Below are 12,373 nucleotides of genomic sequence, written 5' to 3'. Positions count from 1 at the left end.
ATTCACAGTGTGTGTGTAGGGGGGGATTTATCAAACGTCACCAAGCCACCCCTACTCAAAATGTTAGTTTCACAACTATCGATTTGTCAGGGGTGTAAGCATTAGTCCAAACAGTTACAAAACGTTTCGTTTTGCAACTAAAACGACAGTTTCTATTGGACAAATTCAGCTAGGTCTCTACACGTTTCGTTCCTTTTAAGAAACGTTTATCAACAGAATAGTTGTAATAAATAAAACCCAGGCCTCCTCCAGACTTGCGTTTTTGGCGAATTCTCGAATATAGTGCTCTTTCTCCAGTCCTTAGTCAAGGGCACGATATTTCTGAGATGTCCGCTGGCGCCGAAGAGTCATTTACGTATTTAACAGGCCACATTGTGACACATTTGGTTTCCCTAACTTTATGAAGCAGTATCTAACGTTATTCGTGTAACAGACATTTCAGTATCGGCATTTGTGATTTGAATAGCAATCCGGATTAGTAGGATAATCTATGAATGACAACAATATGGATTCTCATGAAGTTCAACAAACAGGTCGGTGAAATTAAATTATATAAATTGCCGTTTTTCTATGTAATCTAATAAAACATTGTTTCTCAGTTCATCTCAAGTGTCTATTTTAAAATGTCTTCAAAGTTTGTAGGCGAATTCAACGAATGAAAGTCCTACCACTACAGATGTTATAAATGAGCTACATTTAAGGAATGCACTTGTTGGTTGCCTAAACGTTGTTACAGTCTTACTCAGACAGCAAGTATGTCATGTTCTAATTAAACGATTCCTTGTTTTTTAATGCCCAAATTGTATTCTCTGTTTGTTTTATTTGTATTATTTCTGTAGATGACAGCACAGTAGAAGAATCAACAAATATTCCTAATCAAAGGATGACAAGACATCAGATCCTCACATTGATATCAATCGCATCTGTCAACTTCAGCTCGATGATTTGTTACTCTATACTGGGACCATTCTTCCCCAAAGAGGTATTGTGCAATAGCCTACCAACAGTTTTACTTCCTCATTGCGTATGAAATATTGTTACAGGTTTTGTTTTTTCAGATTTAAGTTTTGAGGTTGGACTTTAGCCTTATAGCTCGTTAGCACGTAGGGCGCACCGATTGGTGTCTTCTATGGTATATCGGATATCGCACAATTTACTGTGCATCGGCCACCTACTATGCGAGACGGAAAGAGGATTACCGATTGGTGTCACCTCGTTAGTCAGTATGTGTTACACCTGTGCTGGTTGCCATCTCGTTAGTGGGAAGTCGTTTCACCTGTGCTGGCCCAGGTGCTGTTTACGAGTGGCTGGCCCAGTGCACCTGTTGTCAAATGTGAAAGGTTGCGTCAATCAAATCTGGTATCAGGATAAAATGTGATTCAAAGTCACCGAATATACTTTAAGTATTTTTATTTAACATAAACTCAGAATGGTAAATGCAATTTTCGTATATACGGATTCACTGTATCACCACGCAGGGAACTGACTGAAATAGTACAGACATCTTCTTTTATACTGTTTCAGTGGTAGTTCCAACTTCAGAGTTGGCCTGTCACAGTAGAGGCTTAGCGTGGTTTAAACTTGCTAGCCTATCGGTGGTGTCCAGACACAGCACTCAGGATTCAAATGTCCGTAATGTTGTTTGTGAAGATTGAACTGATTTGTTGGTTTCTACTCATTCCTCAGTTCCTGTTTTCTTGTCATTCAGCATTTTCCCATCTTGTCTCAACCGTGTGGTTTGCACAGTCGACACCCTAGATTAACAACAGCTTTTCTGCAGTCACGCTATGTTTTGTGATTAACATGTCCTATTTCTATAAGGCATATATTTTTGTTAAAAAGAGAACAATACCATCCTTCACACAAATCAAGTCCAATCAAATGTTATTGGTCACATACACATGGTTAGCAGATGTTATAGCGAGTGTAGTGGAATGCTTGTGCTTCTAGTTTCCGACAGTGCAGCAATATCTAACAATTCCACAACAAATGGAATGTGTCATTGGATGAGCAATGTCAGAGCGGCATAGGCAAGATGCAATAGATAGTGTAGAATACAGTATACACATGAGATCAGTAATGCAAGATATGTAAACATTATTAAAGTGGCATTAATAAATTGACTAGTATAACATTTATTAATGGAGGCAGGTAACCTAGTGGTTAGAGTGTTGGGCCAGTAACCGTGAAGGTTGCTAGATCGAATCACCAAGCTGACAAGGTAAAAATCTGTTCTGCCCCTGAACAAGGCAGTTAACCCAGTGGCCCTAGGCTGTCATTTAAATAAGAATTTGTTCTTAACTGACTTGCCTAGTTAAATAAAGGTTAAATAATATATATTCAATTAAATGGCCAATGATTTCACGTCTGTATGTAGGTAGCAGCCTCTCTGTACTAGTGATGGCTGTTTAACAGTCTGATGGCCTTGAGATAGCTGTTTTCAGTCCCAGCTTTGATGCACCTGTACTGATCTCGCGTTCTGGATGATAGCGGCAGTGGCTCGGGTGGTTGTTGTCCTTGATGATCGTTTGGGCCTTCCTGTGACATCGGGTGCTGTAGGTGTCCTGGAGCACAGGTTATTTGCCTCCGGTGATGCATTGGGCAGACTGCACGACTGTCTGAAGAGCACTGGGGTGGTGCAATTGCCGTACCAGGCGATGATACAGCCCGACAAGATGCTCTCAATTGTGCATCTGTAAAAGTTTGAGTGTTTGAGGTGACGAGCCACTTCTTAAGCCTCCTGAGGTTGAAGAGGCGCTGTTGCGCCGCCTTCACCACACTGTCTGTGTGGGTGGACCATTTCAGTTTGTCAGTGATCTGTACGCCGAGGAACTTACAACTTTCCACCTTCTCCACTGCTGTCCTGTCAATGTGGATAGGGGGGGTGCTCCCTCTGCTGTTTCCTGAAGTCCACGATCATCAGTTGTCTTGAGAGATGTGGAGGGTCAACACCTTTAGTTGGCGCTCCCTATTTGATTTCATTTTGTGCCACTGTTTTGGTTTGCTTCCTGTCTTTACGTTGTGTGGGGTTTTTCTTTTGTTTGCCTCTTCTTGAGCAGATTTAGTGTTAATGGTGGGTGTCTTTTAGGTTCCAGTTGTTTCTGCTAGGCAACTTGCAGTGGACACCCCCATGAGTGTCTTTCAGAACCCCTCCTAAAACCCCTACCTGTTTTGTTTTGGTTGTCAGCGACTCTTTGTTAGTTCCCCCTTCTGTTTGAGTGATATATGGTTTTCTTGCTGGAGAACAATATACTAAACTGTGAGTTAATGCGGAATTATTATGCAGAATCATGATTTCTTTATTCAGATTCTAGAAATTAAATATTACTAAGATAATGTTTAGCAGTACCATAGTAAAGTACACTTAATTGTATTGGTTGGATGTAAGATACCAGTTCAGACTAGATGTCATGACTGACAAGTGGTTGTATTTGTATAATGTGTTGGAAACGAGAAAGCACCAACGCATACAATGGATACTCAGTCACACATCAACTCATGCAAACATCAAAGCAGAAACTCACTCCTGCAGGTTCATGCTCTATGACAGGGCTCTCCAACCCTGTTCCTGGAGAGCTAACCCTCCTGTAGGTTTTTGCTCCAACCCCAATTGTAACTAACCTTATTCAGCTAATTATTAGAATCAGGTGCGCTAGATTAGGGTTGGAGTGAACCTACAGGACGGTAGCTCTCCAGGAACAGGGTTGGAAAGCCCTGCTCTACAACAGAGTATAACAGAAAGTGGCCCAGGTCCTAATCCAGGCACTTCTCCTGTCTGGACTACTGCAGATCTCTGTTGGCTGGGCTCCCTGCTTGTGCCATCAAACCCCTGCAATTTATCCAGAACGCTGCAGCCCGCCTGGTGTTCAATCTTCCTAAGTCACCCCACTCCTCCGCACACTCCACTGGCTTCCAGTCGAAGTTCGTAGCCACTACAAGACTATGGTGCTTGCTATGGAGTAGCAAGAGGAACTACCTTCAGGCTATGCTCAAAGCCTACACCCCAACCTGAGCTCTCTGTTCTGCCACCTCTGGTCTCTTGGTACTCCCAACCCTACGGGAGGTCAACTCCCACTCAGCCCAGTCAAAGCTCTTTTCTGTCCTGGCACCCCAATGGTGGAATGAGCTTCCCCCTGATGCTAGGACAGCAGAGTCCCTGCCCATCTTTTCCAAAAACATCTGAAATCCTACCTCTTCAAAGACCATCTTAATACCCACCCTCTGGCTAGAAGCTCCTTGCAGGTTTTGAAAATCTTTTTTGTTTGTTTTTTGTACTGTTTAAAAATATATATCTTACCCTGTGATGTCACAGAAGCCTTTTTTTAGGCCCTTTATCTTTTTAACCACAGATCATAGAAATGTGCTGTTTTCACATATGTAGACTGGAGATAATGAATATGAGCTTGACAATTGGTGGAATTGCACTTTTAGGATGATAGTTGATATCATTTCTAAAGATGATCTTTATGCTTTTGGGAAACTCAACCTATAGATGAGTGAACGTTGCTGACCTAAACAAACACTGAGTCAAGACTGTTATAAAGTTAACTGTTGTGACTGTTTTCCAAAGTATTTTGTGAAGCACATGCTTTCTCTTTCCAAAAGGAAAACAATATCTTGTACACAATCATACCTGAAGCTTTTTCACCAAGCTTTTTGGTGTTTTGCAGTATCTGTATGTTTGATATAGTAATTTATTGATAGATACAGGAGCTTTACTGTATGTATGTTGTCTCTATACAGGCCGTGAAAAAAGGAGCCAGTCAGACTGTCATTGGCCTTATATTTGGCTGCTATGCTCTGTGTAATCTGGTGGGCTCCGTAGTACTGGGTAAATATGTAAGTATTTGGAATAACTAGGCTACTAGGCTTCAGAAAGTATGCATACCTCTTGACTTCTTCCACATTTTGTTGTTACAGCCTGAATTCAAAATAGATTCAATGTTTTACTCTCACCCATCTACACACATTACCCCCATAATGACAAAGTGAAAACATGTTTTTAGAAATGTTAGCATATATCTCATTTAAATAAGCATTCACACCCCTGAGTCAATACATGTTAGAATCACCTTTAGCAGTGATTACAGCTGTGAGGCTTTCTGGGTAAGTCTAATAAGATCTTTGTGCACCTGGATTGTACAATATTTGCAAATTGTTCATTTTTAAATTCTTCAATCTCTGTCAAGTTGGTTGTTGATAATTGTTAAACAGTCATTTTCAAGTCTTGCCATAGATTTTCAAGTTGATTTAAGTCAACTGTAACTAGGCCACTCAGGAACATTCAATGTGATCTTGGTAAGCAACTCCAGTGTATATATTTGGTTTTGTGTTTTAGGTTATTGCCCTGCTGAAAGAAGAATTTTCCTCCCAGGATCCCTGATAAATCACAATTTAAAAAATCTTGATATTATAAAATATATTTTCCCCAAACATAACACTGTATTCAGGACATTAAGTATTTTTTGCAGTTTTACTTTAGTGCCTTATTGCTATCAGGTTGCATGTTTTGGAATATTTTTGTTTCTGTACAGGCTTCATTCTTTTCACTCTGTCATTTAGGTTAGTATTGTGGAGTAACTACAATGTCGATCCATCCTTTTCTCTTATCACAGTCATTAAACTTTGTAACTGGTTTAAAGTTACCATTGGCCTCATGGTGAAACCCCTGAGCGGTTTCCTTCCTCTCCGGCAACTGAGTTAGGAAGGACGCCTGTATCTTTGTAGTAACTGGGTGTATTGATACACCATCCAAAGTGTAATTAATAACTTCACCATGGCCTCTTGAGTGGTGCAGCGGTCTAAGGCACTGCATCACAGTGCTTGAGGCGTCACTACAGACCCGGGTTTGATCTCAAGCTGTGACCGGGAGTCCCATAGGGCGGCACACAATTGGCCCAGCGTCATCTGGGTTAGGGGAGGGTTTAGCCGGAGGGTTTTACTTGGCTTATCAAGCTCACATTGGTACGGCTGGGTTCCGGGTTAAACGGGTGGGTGTTAAGAAGCGCTGTTTGGCGGGTCATGTTTCGGAGCCCGTTGGGGAGTTGCAGCGATGAGACAAGATCACAATTGGGGAGAAAAAGGGGGGTAATATACAAACCACAAAAACTTCACCATGCTCAAATAAGCCCATCTTTGCGAGGCATTAGAAAACCTCCCTGGTCTTTGTGATTGAACCTGTGCTTGAAATTCACTGCTCGACTGCGGGACTTCACAGATAATTGTATGTGCGGGGTACAGATGAGGTAGTCATTCACAAATCATGTTAAACACTTATTGCACACATTTCTTTCTGCTGAACTTATTTAGGTTTGCCATAACAAAGGGGCTGAATACTTATTGACTCAAGACATTTCAGCTTTTCATTTAAAAATAATTTGTCAATTTCCACTTTGACGTTATGGGGTATTGTGTTTAGGCCAGTGAGACACATTCTCAATTTTAATCCATTTTAAATTCGGGCTGTAACACAACAAAATGTGGAATAAGTCAAGGGGTGTGAATACTTTCACCCTGTTCCCTATGTACTTCTGATTAGTTACCATAGGGCTCTGGTCAAAAGTAATGCACTTCATAGGGAACAGGGTGGCATTCGGGATGCATACTACGTTTAGTCATCAGACTACTCTGCTTGCAATATGACTTTTCACACACACAACACATGCTTCTCTCTCCTTTCAGATTGTTCAGATCGGGGCAAAGTTCATGCTAATTTCAGGCTTATTTGTGTCGTCAGTGTGCACCATTCTCTTTGGGTGAGTGAGATTTGATAGTGTTCTGCAAGCACCTCATACTGTCTATTGTGATTTAATGGCAGATGACTACTTAAATAAGTTAGTTATCCATCCACAGATTCCAGGCAAAGTTCTCATGAACACTTTATTTCCATTTTTTTAAGTGCCCTCCTACAATTTTTACCCAACATGGACAAATACATATTTTCATCTAATTATTTTCCTGTTCTTGTTTTACAGCTTACTCGACAAAGTTCCTGACGGAGCTACTTTTATTATCCTGTGCTTTATCATAAGGTCTGTTGACGCTGTGGGCTTCAGTGCTGCAATGACCTCTTCTTTTGCCGTTTCAACAAAAGTTTTCCCAAACAGTATAGCAACTGTTCTGGTGAGTTTAGTCAGCCAACCCTTGTGTAAGAGTCTGTATGTTATGTGGTGGAATTAAATACCATGTTCATTCAAAAAAGCATTATGGTTGAGGTTAAAATGTTTTGTATCCCAAGAGTTTGGCACCATTCGTCTGTCTGAAAGCATCCTTAGCAATGAGCATTGTAATTAGTTCCTCTATTTGGTCATAATAATATGATGGTGATTCAATTGGATTCTATTCTATTTGGAACTGGAACCGATACAAACAACATTTTAAGGCAGATCCTTCCACTTTGTAAATATAAGCCTGTGGTTACGAGTTAAAACTGAATGTGCACATTTACTTAGTTGAATATTGTGTTGTCTTCTTAGGGTAGTCTGGAGATCTTTACAGGGCTGGGTCTTATACTGGGACCACCAATAGGTGGATGGCTGTATCAGTCGTTTGGATACAATGTTCCTTTCATGGCTCTGGGATGCTTCCTATTTCTCATGGTCCCCTTCAACATGTACATCTTACCAAGCTTTGGTAACGGTTTATTTCTGGTTTATGAACTTTTAACTAATAGTTAGCCGTCTGTAATATATTTCTAAATACCTTATGTCCCCCACTTTTTTTAAAGAAAAGTGTTAACTTGTGTAAAGTTTTACCTAAATGTTTAAGTTATCTGAGTCTAAAAGATACGTGTTGAGACCAAATGTTTTCTCTTTGTCATTATGAAATGATTCCTGTGATGATATTTCCTGTTATATTATTCTGCTTGTTCAGCTGCTGATCCTAGCAAGGACTCCTTCTTCAGGCTGTTCACGCGTCTGAAGATAGTCCTCATATGCTTTGCCACATTCACCCTGAGTTGTGGACTTGGCTTTCTAGATGCGACCTTGTCCATATATGCCATTGATACGGTAAAGCAAAGCATACACAAGGGTTGAGGTGAATTCCATTTCAGTTTACTTCCTAAATTGACTGAACTGAAATACCCCAACCCTGGTATACTTGAAAGTCTCATATTTGAGAATGTATTTGTCACGTTTCAAAATACGATTATGTCCAGTAGGATGGATCTCGGTAATTTCATGTTTCTGTTTTTGTTTCCATGTAGTTTGACCTGTCTCCAGGTTATGTGGGTCTTCTCTTGCTTGGTCTGTCGTTGCCTTACTGTCTAGCCTCACCTCTGCTTGGTATCATCTGTGACAGGTTTCCTGTGAGTACAGTTAACCCAACACTACACCATACAACACTACTATAATTATATATACTATAATACAAGCCCTTAACCAACAATGTAGTGTAAGTAAGCATTCCTGTTTTCAGCACATGTGACAAATACAATTTGATTTGATTTACACTATACAACATTATACTACATTACTCTATACAACATTATACTAATCAACACTATACTACATTATACTATACAATGCTACACTATGATACATTATACTATACTACACTAAACAACACTACACTATACACATTACACTATACAACGCTACACTATGCTACATTATACTATACATCACTACACTACATTATAATATGCTACATTATACTATACATCACTACACTACATTATAATATACAACAATATGCTACATTATACTACACTATACTACATTATACCATACTACACTATACAACATTATACTATACACCACTATGCTACATTATACAACAATGTGCTACATTATACTGTACAACTACTACGCTACATTATACTGTACAACTCTATGCTACATTATACTGTATAACTATACGCTATAAAACACTATACTACATTATACAACACTATGCTATAACACAATGCGTCTTAATATATTACAACACTGTGCTAAAAAACACTATACTACATTATACTATACAACACTTTGTTACATTATAGTATACTATAGTATGCATTATAGTATACAACACTATATTATACTATACAACTATACACTATACAACACTACTATACAATGCTACGTTATACTAAACAACACTATGCTACATTATACTATACTACATTACACTATACAACACTATGTACATTATCTACATTATACACCATTATACTATATTACACTATACAACCCTACTCTATACTATACAACACCATGCTACATTATACTATACAACACTATACCGCACTATACTACACAACACCAGACTAGACTACAGTATACTACAGTAGTATACAACACTACAAGACTGTGCTATACTATACACCACTACACAACACACTATACAACATACTATGCACTATACAATACTATAATATGAAACACTATACAACACTCCACAACAAAATACACTACAATACTATAAACCCCAATACTAGACTACACAATACTACACTTAAGTGATAATGCCCGAGAAGCCGGTATTTGGGGGATATATTGGCACAGGTGTTGTTTGGCCCGAGAAGTCCAGTGCCGGGAAACCGTGCCAACATATCCTCAACACCGACTTCAATGGCATTATCACTTTTATTCAACTGGTTACCAGCATATTCAAATAGTGATTGACATATTTTCATGAAATGTTATTTTGATGAATTTATTCATCCCGACACAAATCTAGGGTTGCTACCCAAGCTGGCTGGTCATTCGTTCTATCGGTTCGGTTGCCAGAGACCCGACCCAGTCTTTCAGTCTTTTTGTTCTGTATCTATGGACAGAACTTTCATTCTAAATGTTACATTGCCATACTGGCTGGCAACGTTCTTATCCCTTGCTTGCTAGCTTGCCAACTACGGCTAACTTAGTCACGTCAAACACTGCAGTCAGAATAACAGCAAAGTAGCTGCATTTGCATTTGTTTAAGCTGTTTTCTAGTGACATTTATTTGGAATCATCCATAATAATGACCTAATGAGGTGCGATTTCGCCTGGCATAGAAAATGTGCTCTCTCATCAGGGCACTGTTGTTCAGAGGAGCTATCCAACAACACAGCTAACACAATCCCTTCAAACTGAAGATAGAAAGACTGCAAACTAGCTGCACTTCGTTTGGTTTTACCTTTTTTTTCAATTGACATTTCTTGAGGCTAGCTGATTCATGATTTCGACTGGCTGAGAAACACTGCCTGCCTGTCTCGTCCCGACACGTTAATTACTATGGTACAGCTGGAGATCAAATTTGAATATTGAAACAATGTTGGAGAGACAGACAGCAAGGTTTATACAAATCTCCTGTTAAACTAAATGTTAGTCTAAAAGAAATGTGAGAATGTCTAGATGCTTTTTATAGTTGAGATCAAGTTTATAAATTGCCTGGCTGGGCTGATGAGACACTGGATTGCGCAGTCAGATGGAACAAAGTAAATAGGCATTTTAACATAATAGATTTAGCCAGTGGTAACTTGTGGAATAGACACTGGCTGGAATGTGGTTTTAACCAGTCGGCATTCAGGATTAGACCCACCTGTTGTATAATATACTATATTCAACACCAACCAATACCAGTGGTGTATTGTAGTCACGACTTCTCTTTTATACATATACAATAATGTGATTTTACCTTCTGGTTGTGTTTGCAGTCCACGAGGCCGTGGTTCATGGTGCTAGGAAGCTTGTTTACAGCGACTGGCTTCTGGTTCTTAGGTCCTGTCCCCATTCTGCAAATAAAGAGGTCAGCATCTGTTATTATCAGTGTGAATGTACTACTTGTCCTGCTATTATTGCTAACTAGAAGCCAATATGATACTTTTTTTTGTCTCTAGTCAGCTGTGGCTGGTGGTTTTCATGCTGGGTATCATAGGATTCTCTCTTAGCATGACTGCCATCCCTACCTTCCCTGAAATACTCGACTGTGCATAGTGAGTTGACCATTTACATACACCATGGCATTTGCGCACATATACAAATATACTCTATTTACAATGTCAATTTTCACTTAGAAAAACAGATATCATGCACGAGATACAGAATCCAAAATAATATTGATAATTTTCCAATGGCAGTGAAAATGGATTTGAGGAGGGTCTGAGCACTCTTGGACTGGTGTCTGGATTGTTTGGAGCAGTGTGGTCCTTTGGGTGTGTACTTGCAGTCTTTGTTATATTAAGTCCCTGAGGCACAATTTGAGAGAGTTGGAGGTCGGAGATATGAATTCTTAACAAAGGTGTGTTTTATTTGTTCAGGATGTTTTGTGGTCCAACGCTCGGTGGCTTCATCACACAACAGCTGAGCTTTGAGTGGGCTGCTTCTGTTCAAGGAGGCTTGGCCTTTCTAGCCGTATGTATTATAATAATGTATTTTATATAGTGCTTTTCATTACAACAAGAATCTGACACTTTAAAAAAACAAATCAGACATTTGGTTCTGGCAGTTCTTGGCCCATGGTCTCCCACAGCTTCAGATGAATGGTTGAGGCAGTTCAGCAGGGCAGATTGGACATTTATGAATCCTATTAGGCACACTTCAATACTGTCAGTCCTGCCCCGAACACTCCTGACTGCTGTCTCCTGACCCTTAGAAACGGGGAACTCAAATGTCTTTGCTAAATTGCTCACTTGGACATCAACACATTATTTCTGCTAGTTAGTAAGATTGAGGTCATATGGATTTTCTTCAATGTGCTTTCTGAATATGACTAATGTTTCCTCAGGCTTTTTTTCTTGGTGTATATTTTCTCTGTCAAAGAACACGACAAGAAAGGTAATGATTCCATAATAGATTTAGTTTATTTACATAAACAAGTAAAACATTTGTTGAGAGAGCCATTTGAAAAGAGTAACAGGTTCGGAGAAGTTGGTATTTGTGCCTGAATTTGCTTTTATTTGTTGGGATCTGAAGGGCTCCTCAAATCCAGACGGAAAGACCTTCCGATGAAGCTACCCATCTTCTGACCTGAACAACGAGCATCTACCAGGAACAATCATTTATATGTTCTGCTGTGAGAAACTGGCCAAATTAAGATCCTACACCTGTATATGTACATAGGTGCTAAACGTGGAATGTAACTTGGATTAAAATATACAACCTAAGAGGATGATACTACACAAGTTATCATTTGTTGTCATAGCATTAGCAATCATAACAGAAGCAGTTCCATTTGCATTATGCCAATACCATATAAGACCTGTGTATATAATTACTTGAACTGTCAAGGACCTCAAAAAGCCGTGGTAAAGCTTTGGAACGATTTGAATTAGCTTTTAACAAACTATTTTAAAACACCATGTACTTCGGAACAGGTGAATGTTTCACAAAATGATGTTGGCTATGTTAAATATGCCTCTCATTCTCCAATCTTCACAGCACCTGACATATGTTTGAACAGTTAG

The 12,373-nt window shown here is 39.4% G+C and overlaps 1 protein-coding gene across 1 annotated transcript; it reads left to right on the top strand.

Annotated features, from left to right (window-relative positions):
• Positions 1 to 62: 62 nt before the first annotated feature.
• On the top strand, positions 63 to 12,086 carry LOC139563609 (MFS-type transporter SLC18B1-like). The gene is made up of 14 exons (XM_071382441.1): positions 63 to 533; positions 840 to 982; positions 4,744 to 4,839; positions 6,682 to 6,755; positions 6,975 to 7,122; positions 7,476 to 7,632; positions 7,873 to 8,009; positions 8,207 to 8,308; positions 10,625 to 10,716; positions 10,808 to 10,903; positions 11,048 to 11,122; positions 11,228 to 11,321; positions 11,695 to 11,744; positions 11,883 to 12,086. Exons 1-14 carry the CDS (start codon positions 491 to 493, stop codon positions 11,938 to 11,940), a joined length of 1,365 nt encoding a protein of 454 aa, XP_071238542.1. The 5' UTR covers positions 63 to 490; the 3' UTR covers positions 11,941 to 12,086.
• The last annotated feature ends 287 nt before the right edge of the window (positions 12,087 to 12,373 follow it).

The sequence above is a fragment of the Salvelinus alpinus genome, chromosome 34 (assembly GCF_045679555.1).
Source record: "Salvelinus alpinus chromosome 34, SLU_Salpinus.1, whole genome shotgun sequence".
In the NCBI taxonomy this organism is placed as follows: Eukaryota; Metazoa; Chordata; class Actinopteri; order Salmoniformes; family Salmonidae; genus Salvelinus; species Salvelinus alpinus.
This window is presented reverse-complemented; position numbering and strand designations above follow the sequence as displayed.

Coding starts and splice junctions, on each gene's coding strand:
- LOC139563609 (XM_071382441.1), top strand. CDS start 491: ATGAATGACAACAATATGGATTCTCATGAAGTTCAACAAACAG. Junction 8,010..8,206: donor CCATATATGCCATTGATACG/GTAAAGCAAAGC, acceptor GTTTCCATGTAG/TTTGACCTGTCTCCAGGTTA. Junction 11,322..11,694: donor GAGGCTTGGCCTTTCTAGCC/GTATGTATTATA, acceptor ATGTTTCCTCAG/GCTTTTTTTCTTGGTGTATA.